Source organism: Entelurus aequoreus, linkage group LG07 (assembly GCF_033978785.1).
Source record: "Entelurus aequoreus isolate RoL-2023_Sb linkage group LG07, RoL_Eaeq_v1.1, whole genome shotgun sequence".
NCBI classification, from domain to species: Eukaryota; Metazoa; Chordata; class Actinopteri; order Syngnathiformes; family Syngnathidae; genus Entelurus; species Entelurus aequoreus.
The window spans coordinates 43,153,712-43,172,141 of NC_084737.1; the positions used below are offsets into that span (position 1 = coordinate 43,153,712).

General features: G+C 41.3%; 1 protein-coding gene across 1 annotated transcript in view; it reads right to left on the reverse strand.

Moving 5' to 3' along the window:
• nkain4 (sodium/potassium transporting ATPase interacting 4) overlaps nt 1-18,430 on the reverse strand; it is a 135,132-nt gene that overhangs the window by 27,034 nt on the left and 89,668 nt on the right. The window contains exon 5 of the mRNA XM_062053725.1: nt 197-257. Coding sequence (XP_061909709.1) covers nt 197-257 — 61 coding nt within the window. The remainder of the gene's footprint in view (nt 1-196; nt 258-18,430) is intronic.

The window sequence follows — 18,430 nt, forward strand, 5'->3', positions numbered from 1 at the left end:
AGCTGGAATGACACACAAAAGGCTCATTGGAGAGGGAGAAAGCCAGAGTACATGAGAGAACCAAAATCACAGGTTTACCTGTAGAGTAACAGCAAGGATGATAATAGCCAATAGGAAACATAACAAAGGTGTGATTCCTTTACTGTTGTAATCCTGTGATTCAATGTGTGAGTAGGGGTAAGGTCTGACTACTTACAGCTGTCCTCCTCCTCAGTGATGGCGCTGATCACATAGCAGGCGTACACAAAGCCTAGGAGCTGTAAACACAAAAGCAGACAAGAGAGGTCAGACAACAACAAATTGAACAGTTGAGATGTCACCAAGGTGGCAACTTCTTACTCATCCATTTCCAGAAACAGAATAACAATCCACAATTTGTATAGGTTCAAGTGTCTGCAATGTAAAGTTGTGTAGCCTCCTTCTGACTGTTTGTTCATTTACATCCATTAAAAAAAAAATCTGGATTACAACTGAATTTGGTTGAAACCGGCTTTTTAAAACGTGTGTAAACACTTCAATTAAATTGTGTTTTAAGGGTCAGATTGACACAAACTATCAGTACATTTTTGGAAGAAGAGAAAGCTACATGCATTTGTTGTTGCTATTTTTGTATTACAACATTTTATTATTTGATCATGTTGTACTGCATTTTAATCTTTTGTTTTATGATTGTGTGATGTTTTTGGTCTGGACCCCAGGAAGAATAGTTTCCACTGCGGTGTAGACTAATGTGGATCCTTAATAAACTAAACTAAGCATGCCAAAGGCTGTCACTCATACAAGTCATTTGATCAACGTTTTGCTACACTACACGGTTATTTGGAAATCTATGGACTACATGTTAATTATGTTAGTTAAATGGTTGTGAATGCACAGTCAAGTCTTGCTTCACTACATAAAAATTGATTCAGCAGATCATTAGGGGTGTGACAAAATATTAATATCAATATTGCAATAGTTAACCTCATGACGCAATTATCGATGCACTCTCTCCGTTTGTGTTTTTACACAATAAACTCATTTTATGATTCCTTTTTAGTGTGTCGAGCCAACCTTTTTTTTATGTTCATAGGGTTGTTTTCACCAGAGTGGCAGAAAATTGGGCTGAAGTCACAGAAGAACAAAAAACACAATGGCACTAATATTGCATAAATAAAGTTAAATCAAGGCATTGTTTAAATCCAAAGTGTGGACTCACTTTGGTTTTTTATATTGTAGTGTAAATGGGACAAAGCTGTATAACGATTTTGCAGTATCTAGGCTTTTGTTTCGACCCAATGGACACATGGATATGTCATGAGGTTATTTAGTTATAGTCATTTATTGAGTAGTGATGCACGATAGTGGAAATTTTAACCGATACCGAAAACCAATAATGTACAGACCTTTATATTCGATAACCAATATTGATGTACTGAATATCTGGTTACAGAAGATTTTGTGAAAGGAAATGAATTTAACAGTTCACACTTTTGCCAAAAAATATACAGATCTATTGTAGAGATAAGGATAATATTAACTGATATTTGAACTATAATTTGAGTACAAATAACTTCCTACTATTATTCTGACACATGCAAACTATTAGAATCATTGCGTACAGCAACATTTTTAGGGACTTTATTGCTATTTCAACTTTTCAATTATTTCTCCGATAGACAACAAACAACTCAAACAAACTGAATATGATTTCATAATGTGAAAAAAATTTATATATATCCAACACAACAAACATAAATGAGGCCAATAGAAGTAAGCCAATAAGATTCTGTATTGCAGTTACAAAACAACACTGAAACTTCGCCTCCCCAAAATGGCTGCGGGACATAAATGCACGGACGCATATTTGGCTTGATCCATCCATCTATCCATTTTCTACCGCTTGTCTCTTTCGGGGTCACGGGGGGTGCTGGAGTCTATCTCAGCTGCATACGGGCGGAAGGCGATCTAATGGTTTCTAAAAAGAAATTAAAGTTCCACTGTAACTGAAGCCACTGCATCCAGGTGAACAATGAAGTTGAACATAGACTACAACTTTCACACTAAGGTATTTTCTTTCAAACTCTCGCCTATTATCAAACACCCTTGGCTTTACGTTTTCTGCGGTCGTCACAATTAATGCTAGGTCTTGGCTTAGCAGCTTTGTATTGCTTCCATAAATCTGCATGATAATGAATTTTAAGGTGACTTCCATCCATGCATTTTCTACCATGTGTCCCTCTCAAGGTTGCGGGCTGGAGTCTATCCCAGCTGTGCTTGTTAAAAAGGGTAGACCCTGGACAAGTCACCACCTCATCGCAGGCCCAACACAGACAGACAACATAGGGCCATTTAGTGTTGCCAATCAGCGAATCCCCAGGCGCATGCCACGGGGAGAACATGCAAACTCCACACAGAACAACCCCGAGACCGGGTATCGAACCCAGGACTTTCTGGCTGTGAAGCACAAGCGCTAACCACTGCCCTCACCAAATCAGATTTTTTTTGTGTTGAAGCTTGTCTTTATTTAACCCTTCCAGTTTAATTTCTGCCAAACACGTTTGGCAAACGAAGAGTTAAATGTCTTATTCTGACATGGTAAAGAAAGCCCACATCGGTGACTGCTACTCAATGATGCTTTTCTCTGTAAACACCAGGCCGCGCAGACACTATCATGACATCACAAATATTCAACCATTCTGTGGAGAGTGGAAAAGTTGACAAGCCAGGCAGCAGCACAGCCTCAACACAGATACCAACGACAAACACAATATTATCAGCTGATTTTATCGGTTGAATTTTATTATTAGAAATATTGAAATTATGTCATGAATGCCATTATCAGTAGATAACATTGTGCATCCCTAGTACTGTAATGTACTGTACCCCGAGATCCCTCACTGGATGTTCTACTCACTCATTAAAAAAACCTTCCAAGAACCAGCGTCCTGTCCTCTGCAAAGATGATTTGTGTTTTGCTATTTTTTCAAAAATGTGTAATTGTAATAATGGAAAAAAAAGGAAAAAAAATGCCAAAAACAAATGTCCACTGCAGAGGACACTGGTTGTCAACAGGTTCTCCACTTGTTACTTACTAACAAAATAAAGATATACTATTTATGGCCTACTTTATTTCAACTGTAAGTACAAAAATGTATTTATGCTGTTAGAATGTGACTGTTTGGTACGTTTCGGTCACAGGGTATTTGCTCAGGGGTTAACATTACATTTATAGAAGAAAAAGAGAAGCAAGAGCAAGGGATATTGTTTACACCAAAAAGGAGCCAAATTAAAGATCCACATGCTGAAATAAGTCAATATATGTTAAGTATTGTGTGTGTGTATATATACGTTTGTACATACATATACATATATACATATACATACATATATATATACATATACATACATATATATATATATATATATATATATATATATATATATATATATATATATATATATATATATATATATATATATATATATATATATATATATATATATATATATATATATATATATATACATACACATACACTACCGTTCAAAAGTTTGGGGTCACCCAAACAATTTTGTGGAATAGCCTTCATTTCTAAGAACAGGAATAGACTGTCGAGTTTCAGATGAAAGTTCTCTTTTTCTGGCCATTTTGAGCGTTTAATTGACCCCACAAATGTGATGCTCCAGAAACTCAATCTGCTCAAAGGAAGGTCAGTTTTGTAGCCTCTGTAACGAGCTAAACTGTTTTCAGATGTGTGAACATGATTGCACAAGGGTTTTCTAATCATCAATTAGCCTTCTGAGCCAATGAGCAAACACATTGTACCATTAGAACACTGGAGTGATAGTTGCTGGAAATGGGCCTCTATACACCTATGTAGATATTGCACCAAAAACCAGACATTTGCAGCTAGAATAGTCATTTACCACATTAGCAATGTATAGAGTGTATTTCTTTAAAGTTAAGACTGGTTTAAAGTTATCTTCATTGAAAAGTACAGTGCTTTTCCTTCAAAAATAAGGACATTTCAATGTGACCCCAAACTTTTGAACGGTAGTGTATATATATATATATATATATATATATATATATATATAGAATCAAAAAACACAGGACGAGATGTTGAACAGTCCCTTGTGCCAAATGTGGAGAGTACTCACTCGAGATGTCCTTGTTGTTGAGAGTGGTTGACAGACAACGTGGGGGTGTGGGGGGTGGGGTGTTCTTGTGAGTTGTATATGAGACTTGGTCAGGGTTAAATTCCAGGACAATTGGACAAGCGACACATCTTCAGTAGTGTGCCCTTGCATCATTGGGTGTTTCGGCCTTCAAACACTATACACCCTCCACAAAGGTGGCCCGCCGAAGGATGATCAGTCCTCAGCTTGTGTCCCGTGCTCAACTGTTCCTGAAATTCACCCTGTTATACTGCTGTTTTTGGGGCCCAACTGGGGTCCTTCCGCTTGAGCCAAATCCACTGGCTGCTTCTTTCGGCTGCCTCTGAGACTGCTCTGATGGTCCTCCGCAGGGCCTGACCGTGGCTGCCGAGTTCCCTCAGCAGTCTGATGGTAGACGACGCCACAAATCCTCTGCATCCCACTTCAACTGGATAGACTTTGGTGTTCCAGCCACGCTGCCTCGCTTCTTCTGCTAGCTCTGAGTAGCGCAGCTTCTTACGTTCATAGGCCTCCTCCACAGAGTTCTCCCATGGGACTGTGAGCTCTATGACGTAAGCAGTCTTCACCGAAGGGGACCAGAGCACCAAGTCTGGCCTGAGGTTGGTAGAAGCAATCTCAGGTGGGAAAACCAGTTGTTTGCCGATGTCTGCCAGCATCTTCCAGTCGCGGGCCCTGTATAGGTGTCCTGCTTCTGGTTTGGTGGAAAGCTGTTTGGGTGTTTTCCCGCCCTCTCGGACAAACATTGTTGTCTTCATGGGATTGGATACTCTTGGTGGCAAGGAGTTGACGGCACCACGCATACTCTCCAGGGCTGATGCCAAGCTCTTGAGGACCTGGTTGTGTCGCCAGGTGTATCTCCCCTGCGTTAGGCTCGTCTTACATCCTGTCATGATGTGTCTGAGGGTTGCTGGAGTTGGGCAGAGGGCACAGATTGGATCCTCGCCATACCACTGATGGAGATTCTTTGGTGATGGGAGCACATCATACGTTGCTCTGATGATAAAGCTGATTTTACTTGCTTCCATCTGCCATAGCTCCTTCCAGCTTATCTTTCTCCTCTCCACTCCTTCCCACTGCATCCATTGCCCCTGTTTGGCGAGAGAGACAGCCTTCGCACTCCTTAAGACCTCCTCCTGGCGACGCACCTCCTCCACCACCAGCGTCCTCCGCTCTGATGTTGTAGCATTTTTCCAGGATGGTTCTCTTGCAGTCAGGCCAAAGCCTCCTCTTCCCTGTTGGACCTTTCCCACGATGTCTCTGTGCCTCAGGGCTGCTGTAGCTTGCTGCACCGCATCGGATGGTGTCCACTTCCGCCCAGTTACTAGGGGCGGTGCAACAGTACTAATGGTCTTGTCTCTGGAGTCCTTCAGTGTCATCTGGAGTCTAACTTTAGAACACTTGTATTCCTCAGTTAGACTAGTGAGAGGTAGCTCCAGGATCCCTTTGCCGTAGAGGCCGATGTTACTTAGACATTGTGGAATGCCAAGCCACTTTTTTGCATATGAAGTGATGGTTCGCTCCATCTTCTCCACAGTGGTTACTGGAACTTCATACACAGTGAGTGGCCACATTGTCCGGGGGAGGAGTCCAAATTGTAGGCACCAAAGCTTCAGTTTCCCTGGCAGTAGAGTCTTGTCTATGTTATCCAGGCTCTTCGCGATCTCTTGCCTTAGTTGTTCTATTTGTTGTTTGTCCTTGAGGCTTGCATTGTACCATCTGCCCAGGCTTTTGACAGGCTGCTCAGACACCGTTGGAATAGGGTCTTTGCCGATGTAGAACCTTGTATCTCTCAGCACCCCCTTGATTATGGAGATGCTTCGAGATTTACTAGGCTTGAATTTCATTCGGGCCCACTCGATGTTCTCCTGCAGCTTTCCCAGTAGACGCTTAGTGCATGCTGCAGTAGTGGTTAGTGTTGTCATGTCGTCCATGTAAGCCCTGATAGGTGGAAGACGGAGCCCAGCCCTGGTTCGTTCACCACCCACCACCCACCTTGAGGCCCTCATGATGACTTCCATGGCCATTGTGAAAATCAGGGGTGAAACTGTGCAGCCTGCCATGATGCCTACTTCCAAGCGCTGCCATGTTGTAGTAAAGTTGGCTGTTGTGAAGCACAGCTGCAGGTCTTGGAAGTAGTTCTTGACCAGTGTGGTGATGGGTTCTGGTACAAGGAAGAAGCTAAAAGATTCCCAGAGAAGTTCATGGGGAACTGAGCCAAATGCATTGGCCAGGTCGAGGAAGGTTACATGAAGATCTCTCTTATCCTTCTTGGCTGCTTGGATCTGATGCCAGATCATGCTTGTATGTTCTAGGCAGCCAGAGAATCCTGGAATTCCAGCTTTCTGTACAGATGTATCAATGTATTTGTTCTTTACCAGGTATGTGGACAGCCTCTGAGACACCACGCTGAAAAAGATTTTCCCCTCAACATTGAGAAGACAGATTGGTCTGAACTGGCTGATTTCCGATGCATCCTTTTCTTTAGGTATTAGCACACCACCAGCCCTTCGCCAAGCCTTGGGTATTCCTTGCTTCTGCCACACTACCCTCATGAGTTTCCACAGAAAGCGTAGTACACCCGGTGCGTTCTTGTAGAGCTTATATGGTACTCCGTTAGGTCCCGGAGCCGATGCTGCTCTTGCTCGTCGGACTGTGTTCTCTACTTCTTTCCATTTCGGAGGGCTAGTGTCCAGGTTGAATACCGGTGGTTGAATTGGCGGGATTTCAGGTGGGATGACTATATGCTCCTGCCTTTTTGAGTCGTGGTGAATCTTTTCCAGGTGTTGCTCCAGTTCCTGCTTTGATGTTTTCAAAGTTCCGCTTTTTTCCTTTGTGAAGAGGTCTTTGACAAACTTGAAGGGGTCTTTATAGAAACGAGTTCTTGCGTGTTCTTTCTTCTTGCGAAGCTTCCTCAAGTTTTCCGCTCTCCGCAAGGTTGCTAGCCGGCTCTTGATGTCTGCTTGGAGTAGCATGAGACCTTCCCTCTCAGCGTCGTCTGCTTTTTTCCATAGCTTTCTTATCTGCCTCCTCTCTCTGATAAGCCTGTCGATCTCCTGCTGCCTCCTGGATTTAGCTGGCGGTGGTAGATTCTTTCCACTTCTCCCTTTGCTCACTCCAAAACGTTCTTGTCCGTAGTTGTAAATTATGTCGCCCATCCTTTCGATCTTTCCCTCTGCTGTGCCTGTTTGTTGCTCCAGGATTTCTGTAAGGTCCCTGTTGATTGTCTCCCATTCTTTCTTGTCAACAGATTTGGGCCACTTTACACCAGGTTTGTGCCCTTTGATCTTTCTCTCCATTGGAGGTCTTTGTGGTTGTGCGGGCTCCTCCACCAGCATGTCTGTGCTTGTATTACCTTCTTCAGATACAGGGGTGCTGATGCTCTGCGAACTTTGGTTTGTGTCCCGTCGCTGTGCTTCACTCGACTGACTTGACTGATTACTTCGTAACAAGTATTGATCAATGCGAGGCCCTTGTCTCTGCTCTCTCAGGCACCTTTTCCTCCCTTGATGGATCTTTAAGCCCGTTGTTGATGTTACTTTGTTCCAACCACAGATGCACACCTGAAGCTTGTGTCCCACTGCTGTTGTTGCTGTCTAATATATATATATATATATATATATATATATATATATATATATATATATATATATATATATATATATATATATATACACACTACCGTTCAAAAGTATGCATATTGTATATATATATATATATATATATATATATATATATATATATATATATATACTGTATATACAGTATATACATATATATACATAGATATATTTATATATATACACATATATACACATATATACACATATATACATACTATATATATATATATATATATATAATACTATATATATATATATATATATATATATATATATATATATATATATATATATATATATATATATATATATATACATACTATATATATTTACATATTATATATATATATACTATACATATATACATACTATATATAAATATACATATATGCATACTATATATATATATATATATACATACTATATATATATATATATATATATATATATATATATATATATATATATATATATATATATATATATATATATATATATATATATATATACATATATATACAGTCGCAATCAAAAGTTTACATACACTTGTAAAGAACATATGTTATGGCTCTCTTATTATGAGTCTACTGAAAATGTTACCAAATCTGCTGGGTCAAAAGTATACATACAGTAATGTTAAAATTTGGTTACATGTCCCTTGGCAAGTTTCACTGCAATAATAAGTGTTCCTGGGATTAAAGGCCTCACATTTTCTCCTCCAAACATATTGCTGGGTATTGTGGCCAAACAGTTAAATTTTTGTTTCATCTGACATCACATGGACAAAGATAAGACCTTCTGGAGGAAAGTTCTGTGGTGAAACAAAAATTGAGCTGTTTGGCCACAACACCCAGCAATATGTTTGGAGGAGAAAAGATGAGGCCTTTAATCCCAGGAACACCATTCCTACCATCAAGTATGGTGGTGGTAGTATTATGCTCTGGGCCTGTTTTGCTGCCAATGGAACTGGTATTTTAAATGGGACAATGAAAAAGGAGGATTACCTCCAAATTCTTCAGGACAACCTAAAATCATCAGCCCGAAGGTTGGGTCTTGGGCGCAGTTGGGTTTTCCAACAGGACAATGACCTTAAACACACGTCAAAAGTGGTAAAGGAATGGCTAAATCAGGCTAGAATTAAGGTTTTAAAATGGCCTTCCCACAGTCCTGACTTAAACGTGTGGACAATGCTGAAGAAACAAGTCCATGTCGGAAAACCAAAAAATTTAGCTGAACTGCACCGATTTTGTCAAGAGGAGTGGTCAAGAATTCAAGCAGAAGCTTGCCAGAAGCTAGTGGATGGCTACCTAATATATTTTTGACCCAGCAGATTTGGTCACATTTTCAGTAGACCCATAATAAATTCATAAAACAACCAAACTTCATGAATGTTTTTTCTGACCAACAAGTATGTGCTCCAATCACTCTATCACAAAAAAATAAGAGTTGTAGAAAGTATCATAATAAATTAAAGAACGTGGTGAAAAGCGGAAAAACTTCACCCTGGCTTAGGTTTTTTATTTTTTTATTTATTCTGTTCTTGCAAAAGGAACAAAACATTATCTGAAAGAACATGGAGGTGATAGAGCCATAGCTTACGACACCCTGGTTTGAATTCACCGATAAACCAACATAGCGTTTGTATATTTGTGTACAAAACTTTTTGAACTGTATCAAATGAGTAATATCAATAACAATAACACAAAGTAAAACAATAATATAACCACTTACAGAAGCTCACGGTGAGCATTAGATTGGACGATGTGGGGACTTCTAGTCAGTATAGTGTACCAACACATTAGACAGGCGTGCAAGTGACTGCAGCTACTAATGTATGTGCACTGTGAAAGTGGCAGATGGCTGTCATCGTCTGCGAAAAAGACCCAGTGAGAGACTGAGACCGAGACAGTGCGTCTTCATCCTGCCACCAATCCATCATTTGGCAATCTGCCATGCCAATTAAGGCAGCACCGGGCACACTGCCCTCGCACACTGGCTGGACTCACTCACACATAACAGTGAAAAGAAAATTTTTCAAGTATGATAGTAACAAGTAGAATAAGAACAACTGAGGAAATAGTGCTTTTCCCCCAAAAAAACTTTAGCAGAGCTTGATCCACGCTAAAGCGCTGCAAATGTTTGGTGAACATTGGCTGTGTAGTATTTGCAATGGATAAAAAAATGATATAATATCACAAAAAACCCTATTATTTAGTAATTAAGAACACAATTATGCTGTGGTGTCTGGTACAACAAAATGTTTATTAAGATACACAACTTTAGGCTCCCTTCTCTCTTATTGTTCATCTCACTCCATCACTGAAGCAACACAACGGTAAATTAGCATACATGTATGTACAAAAGCCAGTATCAAACACAATAGATTGCTTTCTGTGTGTTTATATGTCTATACTCCCTCCAGTGTCTGGATGCGGGAGGAGGGTTGGAGCTCAGGGCACACCTGTTGGCAATCACTCGTTCATTATATAAGCTGATTGCACTCACCTGCTGTTGCTGGTTCTTTCCCTGACGTCTTCTATGTGTCATGTCTGTGATCATGTTTTTGTTTGGCCATGTTCTGTTTGGGTTTTGGACTCTTTTTAGTTACTGTTTGTGTACTCTTATTTGTTTTGTTTCCATGACAACTTATTAGTTTCACCTGTTTCACGTAATGTCAGTTTCTGTTGGTCGTCCTGGCGACATTACCTCTGTTACATCTACTACCCATGATACTCATGTTTATCATAGTTCACGCTGTTCGTTCTGGTCACAGTAAGTGTTATTTATTTCATGTCCATAGTTTTGCCTTTGTGCTAGTTTTTTTGTTTCATAGCCAAGTTTGTTCTCCGCCCTGTGCACACTTTTTGTTCACTCTTTGTTAGTGTTAAAAATAAATCATGTCCCTACCTTCACGCCATGTCCGCTCCAATTTCTTTGCATCTCGGGAAAACAAACCCCGCCACAGTCCATGTCGTGACACCATGCGCATCAGACCAAGTCAACTATCTCCTCACTGCTTTTCCCTGCCGGACTTGATAAGTATTTGTTTTGTTACTTTGTATTTTTTTGTTGTGCCCTGATTCCCTCCACCTTCCTCCTTGGTAGTATTTTAGTTTGCTACTTTGTCTACCTGTTTTTTCGTGGCACTGGCTTTTCCCACCAATGTCAGTGTTTTCTGTTTTACCTTCTTATGCTTATGATAAAGACATTGTACGCAAAACTCCGCCTCTTCTGCTTCTGAGGTCCATTCTGCTCCAAGAGTGTAACAAAAAGAACCAGCCAGACAGATGGACCCATCTGAAGCGGACTCTCTCAAGGGGGCCCTACGTAACCAAGCACTACGTCTACACCAACAGGAGGAGAAGTTCGCTGAGCTTGGCACCAGTCTTCAGAGCCTGTGCTCCCGCCAAGATGCTAGGATGTTGGCTCTAGAAGCTCAGTTTTCTGCGGTACTCACCACGCTCCAGCCTGGCTCATGACCAGCGCAACCCCAATTTGCAGATTCTTGCCCTTTGCTGTCTCGCCATGAACACTTTTCTGCAAACCCTTCCGATGTGCGTCCATTTCTTTTTCAGTGCCAGCTGCACTTCGAACTTTAGCCAGCAGCGTTCCAGTCTGAACGTGCCTGCGTGGCTTTCGCTACCTTCCACTTGTCTGGAAGAGAAGCAGCATAGGCCACGGCAGAATGGAGTTGTCAGTCAATGCTCTGCGGCTCCTTTGCTGCATTCTCAAAGGCAATGGAAAATATCTTCCAGAGGACTCCACAAGGAAGGGAGGCTGCTCGGGCTCTCCTACGGTTGAAACAGGGGCACCGGAACGTCTCTGATTACGCCATTGAATTATGTACACTGGCAGCCGAGAACAATTGGAACTCTTCTCCCCTGTTGGACGGTTTCTGCTTGAGTCTCGACAACCGCTACAAGGACCATCTTGTGCCACTCCAGCTTCCCTCTAACCTTGACAACCTCATCTTGTTGGCTGATCTAGTAGACAAGAGGCTCGATGAGCTAAAGGAGGATCATGACAAGCAGCTGGGACATGCTGGGCTCAACGTGGGATTTCAGACTACGTCCGGCTACACTTTACACCAACCATCGCCAGCTTCGGCCTGCCTACCTTCCATGCAACTGGGGAGAGGCTTCGTCGCAAACGCCAGCACCTGTGCTTATACTGTGGGCAGGCCGTCCATTCTGTCAGGAGGTGTCCCATTCGTCTGGTCCACCGACACTCGTAAACCACACTGGGTTCCAACACTTTGTCTCTGACGATAGCGCTACCTGCACCGCCCTCTTCAACAGCACCTTCATCAAAGCGACTCCAGTAGCCAGGTACTCTTTCTTCGAAATCTAAAATACTTGAAATAACAGCATTTATCGACTCAGTTGCTGATGACTTTTTTCTTGATGAGGATTTTAAGATTTAGAACATAGCTATTATACCTAGATTTTCCTAAAGTCGTACACTCTCTTGACAGGCACCATTTAGCCGATGTGCTGTTTCAGACCGAACCACTTTGCTTCGCGTGTCAGTGTCAGGTAATCACGTTGTGTCCTTGGGCAAGACACTTCACCCTTGCTCCTGATGGCTGCTGGTTAGCGCCTTGCATGGCAGCTCCCGCCATCAGTGTGTGAATGTGTGTGTGAATGGATGAATGTGGAAATACTGTCAAAGCGCTTTGAGTACCTTGAAGGTAGAAAAGCGCTATACAAGTATAACCCATTTATTATTTTATTTATATGGTTGCAACATGCACTATATATATCTATATACTCCATATATTTCCCTGAAGAAAGTATATTCACTGGTGCAAATTCCTTGGAAGAGTTGACAAGTTGGGTACTTGTCAAGTCCTTTTCCATGACACATAGCTATTTAGATTCATGCACAAATTCTTATCTGACACATTAATTTACACAGATGAGACACACATTTGGTCCTAAAAATATTTTGCTCTTGTTTTAACTTTAGTCACACAATGTTCCAGACAATCTCTGTTCTGTCTCCTTTGAGCATTGAGCAGCGACGATAAGGGCCAAGGTAATGGTCAGAAGGAAAGCACATTAAAGCAAAAAAAATGGGTACAAAAAGTTCAGTGCTGAATGTGGATGTGGGAAAACAGCTAAAGCAATTTTACAGGCCTTCATATAGTTAGCCTGTTGGTAATGATGTAGTCCTGATAGTAGTAATGAGGGTGAAAGGAAAGTTCACTTTGTGTGTGTGTGTGTGTGTGTGTGTGTGTGTGTGTGTGTGTGTGTGTGTGTGTGTGTGTGTGTGTGTGCGCGCACATAATGTGAACTTCTGAGATAGGTAGAAAAAAGGCTGTGTGGATCTGCAAAGGCTAATGAGGGTCAGGTTCACACTAAATTGACCAGCCCAGAAAGGCGTATTACATTTTCACAGTGGATACTCAATCATAAAAAAATAGCCTCAAAGCATGAAACAGTTTTGAGTTGTAAAAAAGGTTGTCAGGTTTTTCTGGGATGACCATGTACGTTAACTTCGGAAATTGATTAACTATTATTTTCAATGGAAATACACACATACACACACATGTCAGTGTTTGTACCTCATTCTTGTGGAAGATGTTTGTCAAGCTACAATTGAACTAAACCCACTATTGATAATGCCCTAGTGCACTCAGTGCAAGGAATAAAGTCCAAGATAAAATAGAGAGGGAGAGAAAGGGGTGGGGGTGCAAATGTCTTGTAGGTTAATTACACAGTACCCTCTGCCTGACAATGAGGCGCAGGCTTCCCTGTAGATTATTAGATGTTGATGTGTGTGCGGACCTGAGAGTTTAATGACAAAACATGATGAGATTGGGTCTGCAGAGACCACATACGCCTGTTCTTTTCTACCCCCCGTCAACACAAACCCACATGCACACACCCACATTGACTTAAGTGTCTGCTGTGTTACCTCATTTGCATCTTGCAGATCCAACAACTGCATGGTATAGCATGCTAATGTCCAAAAAACAAACAACTCAGACGAGAGAGGTTTGCACATGTAGGAATGAAGGCTGCACAAACACTATTGTGAATTGGTGAATTATATTTATATAGATATTTTTCTCACAACTCACAATTTACCAATCTCAGGGCGGACACCCTAACCACTAGGCCACTGAGTAGGTCGGTAGGTAAAATAATATTTAAATAACCACATTCAACAAGAAAGAGGGGCTGTTTGTTTACCGCATCCAAATCCTTCTGTGTTGCTTGCTTCTCAGAAAAAAGAAGAAATATGTGAGTGACAGTAATCTGAGGAAAATCCATTTTCTTGCAAAACAGATGAACAACTCAAGCTGTTGGCAAACACAACCTTTTAGGTAGAATTGGGTGTTGATGATGTTGTGCGAGTAGACGACATGGGTTTCAGTGAGCTTCAGGACACAGATTCTTCTTTCAGGTCTTGAACTATTTTCCTTTTCCCATTCTTGTTTTTAGCTGATGCCTAGCAACCACATCTTAACTTAAATCCTTCTTGTGAGTTGCTGGAAAACTTGCATTCCAATTGCAATCACAATGTAGGCACATTACACATAAGCTTTGTGCTAATGTTATACAAACACAAGGCACATGCTAATTCTGGACACATTACCATAGGCTACAGAGACATTTACAGCAGAGATTTCTCTAGTTGGCTCTGCGTGCAGCATATACACAACTGGAGGAAAGACGACAGACACACACGTAAGAGGGCACACATGTTCTGAATGCAACTGAAATCAAACAAGACTAATGGACTTATCAAAGGGAGCGTCCCAACCTTGTTGATGGATGTGAGGGGGACTGAGGAGTTGAGGAGTGGAGATGGGTGGGGGCGTCCATGCTATTTTCATGTAGTTAAATGGAGGGGAAAAAACGTGGATGCGCGCGCACACACACATGCCTTCTCAATAGGCAAATACAGCTTTGCTGTGCTCTGGGGAGCCATTAAGCCACCACACAAGCCCCACTTTAACACAGACAGGTAAATAGCAGCAAAATCTCTTTATTGCACATGTGCACCAAAGAAGACAACAGTAAGTGAAACAGGCCAACAGAGAGTTAAGTGCACCGCAGGATTTGACGGACATGAAGGTCAAACGGTCAGATTCCCAGCTGACAAAATGAGACAGGAAAACAGGCAGTGACTATATTCTGTGAGAGGAGGGCCAGGAGATGGAAAAATTAGGAAATATTGTACGTAGTGGAACACAAGGTTGATGTAGATTGACATTCTTTCTATGATCAACTGTCACAAAGCTGGTGTTAGTTGCCCGGAAATTATTTGTGAATGTCCTGTGGTGGTAATACCTCTGCTAAATGTGTGTAGGTTGTTAGTGTTGTAAGAAATACAACACATCCAGCATCTCTTCACCGTTATGTCACACCTGTATATATACATCTGCCATATCTTTTTTCGTTTTGGTCCTCCTATTAATGTTCATACATTAGATTTCATTTTTCTTATTTATCAGTGGATGTGTCACAAAGAAGCGAAATAAAGACAGAATAGTCTAAATTTTTTGCTGACGACACTGATGTCATGGTGGAGGAGGAAAAGCATACTTTTTGATGACAAGGAACCTTAAAGGCCTACTGAAACCCACTACTACCGACCACGCAGTCTGATAGTTTATATATCAATGATGAAATCTTAACATTGCAACACATGCCAATACGGCCGGGTTAACTTATAAAGTGCAATTTTAAATTTCCCGCGAAATATCCGGCTGAAAACGTCTCGGTATGATGACGTTTGCGCGTGACGTCACGGGTTGAAGCAGACATTTTGGAATAGCACGGTGGCCAGCTTAAGTCGTCTGTTTTCACCACATAATTCCACAGTATTCTGGACATCTGTGTTGGTGAATCTTTTGCGATTTGTTTAATGGACAATGAAGACAGCAAAGAAGAAAGCTGTAGGTGGGATCGGTGTATTAGCGGGTGGCTACAGCAACACAACCAGGAGGACTTTGAGTCGGATAGCAGACGCGCTATTTGACGCTAGCCGCCGATCGCACCGATGATCGGGTGAAGTCCTTCGTCGCGCCGTCGATCGCTGGAACACAGGTGAGCACGGGTGGTGATGAGCAGATGAGGGCTGGCGTAGGTGGAGAGCTAATGTTTTTAGCATAGCTCTGTCGAGGTCCCGTAGCTAAGTTAGCTTCAATGGCGTCGTTAGCAAAAGCATTGCTAAGCTTCGCCAGGCTGGACAGCATTAACCGTGTAGTTACAGGTCCAGGATTTGGTTCGGTGTCTCCTGATAGTAGAAGTAATAATAGTATTGTTGATCTTCTGTCTATCCTTCCAGTCAGGGGCTTATTTCTTCTGTTTCTATCCGCAGTTAAGCACGATGCTATCACGTTAGCTCCGAAGCTAAAGTGCTTCACCCATGTATTGTCGTGGAGATAAAAGTGACTGTGAATGTCCATTTCGCGTTCTCGACTCTCATTTTCAAGAGGGTATCGTATCCGAGGTGGTTTAAAATACAAATCCGTGATCCACAATAGAAAAAGGAGAAAGTGTGGAATCCAATGAGCCCTTGTACCTAAGTTACGGCATACTTGCCAACCTTGAGACCGCCGATACCGGGAGGTGGGGGGTGGGGGGTGGAGCGGGGGCGTGGTTGGGGGTGTGGTTAAGGGCGTGGTTAAGAGGGGAATACATTTAAGCTATAATTCCCCAACTCCAGTATTTCATATATATATATATATATATATATATATATATATATATATATATATATATATATATATATATATATATGTGTGTATGAGATACTTGACTTTCAGTGAATTCTAGCTATATTTATATATATATATATATATATATATATATATATATATATATATATATTTATATATATATATATATGTATATATATATATATATATATATATATATATATATATATATATATATATATATATATATATATATATATATATATATATATATATATATATATATATATATATACGGCGTGGTGAAGTTGGTAGAGTGGCCGTGCCAGCAATCGGCTGGTTGCTGGTTACTGGGGTTCAATCCCCACCTTCTACCATCCTAGTCACGACCGTTGTGTCCTTGGGCAAGACACTTCACCCTTGCTCCTGATGGATGCTGGTAGCGCCTTGCATGGCAGCTCCCTCCATCAGTGTGTGAATGTGTGTGTGAATGGGTGAATGTGGAAATACTGTCAAAGCACTTTGAGTACCTTGAAGGTAGAAAAGCGCTATACAAGTATAACCCATTTATCATTTATATATATATATATATATATATATATATATATATATATATATATATATATATATATATATATATATATATATATATATATATATATATATATATATATATATATTTATTTATTTTATTATACATATAAATAAAAGAAATACTTGAATTTGAGTGTTCTGGAGGCTATCCAGTAGATGGCAGTATTGTCCTGTTTAAGAGTGTCACAACATTGCTGTTTACAGCAGACGAACTGCTTTACGGTAGACTAAACGTGACTGCTGTTGTTGTGTGTTGTTACCGCGCTGGGAGGACGTTAATGAAACTGCCTAACAATAAACCCACATAAGAAACCAAGAACTCGCCCTCTATCATTCTACAGTTATAACGTGATTGGGCAGGCACGCTGTTAATATTGTGGGAAAGCGGACGTGAAAACAGACTGTCGCCGCTGTTCCCACTCAGGTCCGCATTGAGCTGGAGGGGGCGTGGCCTCCAGCTCCGGCTGAATACTGGGAGTTTGTCTGGAGAAAATTTCTGCCGGGAGGTTATCGGGAGAGGCGCTGAATACCGGGAGTCTCCCGGTAAAACCGGGAGGGTTGGCAAGTATGAGTTACGGTCAGAGCGAAAAAAGATACACCCTGGCGTCCTGCACTGCACTCTAATCCTTCACTGTCACTTTCCGCATCCGCAAATCTTTCATCCTCGCTCAAATTAATGGGGTAATCGTCGCTTCCTCGGTCCGAATCGCTCTCGCTGCTGGTGTAAACAATGTGCAGATGTGAGGAGCTCTTCAACCTGTGACGTCACGCTACTTCCGGTACAGGCAAGGCTTTTTTTATCAGCGACCAAAAGTTGCAAACTTTATCGTCGATGTTCTCTACTAAATCCTTTCAGCAAAAATATGGCAATATCGCGAAATGATCAAGTATGACACATAGAATGGATCTGCTATCCCCGTTTAAATAAGAAAATCTCATTTCAGTAGGCCTTTAAAGGATAGTGGAGCAAAGTATTCCCGTCAGTGATGAATGAATGATGCCCTCATCCAATTTTAAATGCTGAGTAGTGTAAAGCCTGACACGAGTGTGCGACCATCCGCTTTGAGTACACATGGACCTCTGCGGACTCTGCTACACGTACGTTCCGCCTGAGTATGTTTTGGCCTTAAAAGTATAATAAAGTGGCAATAAGTACACACTGATGATGCAGCATCCAAAACTGGAATTTCAGTATATTGCTCAAGGGTACATTGACAGCACAGGAGCAGCAAGGGAATTGAACCTGCCATCTTTAGATTGAGAGACCATCATACCACCTGTGCCTCGCTTCTGAAAATCATCTTCTATTATCAACAACTTTTTGGCACATGGTAAATCTGAGCCGACTGTGATTACTGGCCCGCAGATTCACATTTTTCAT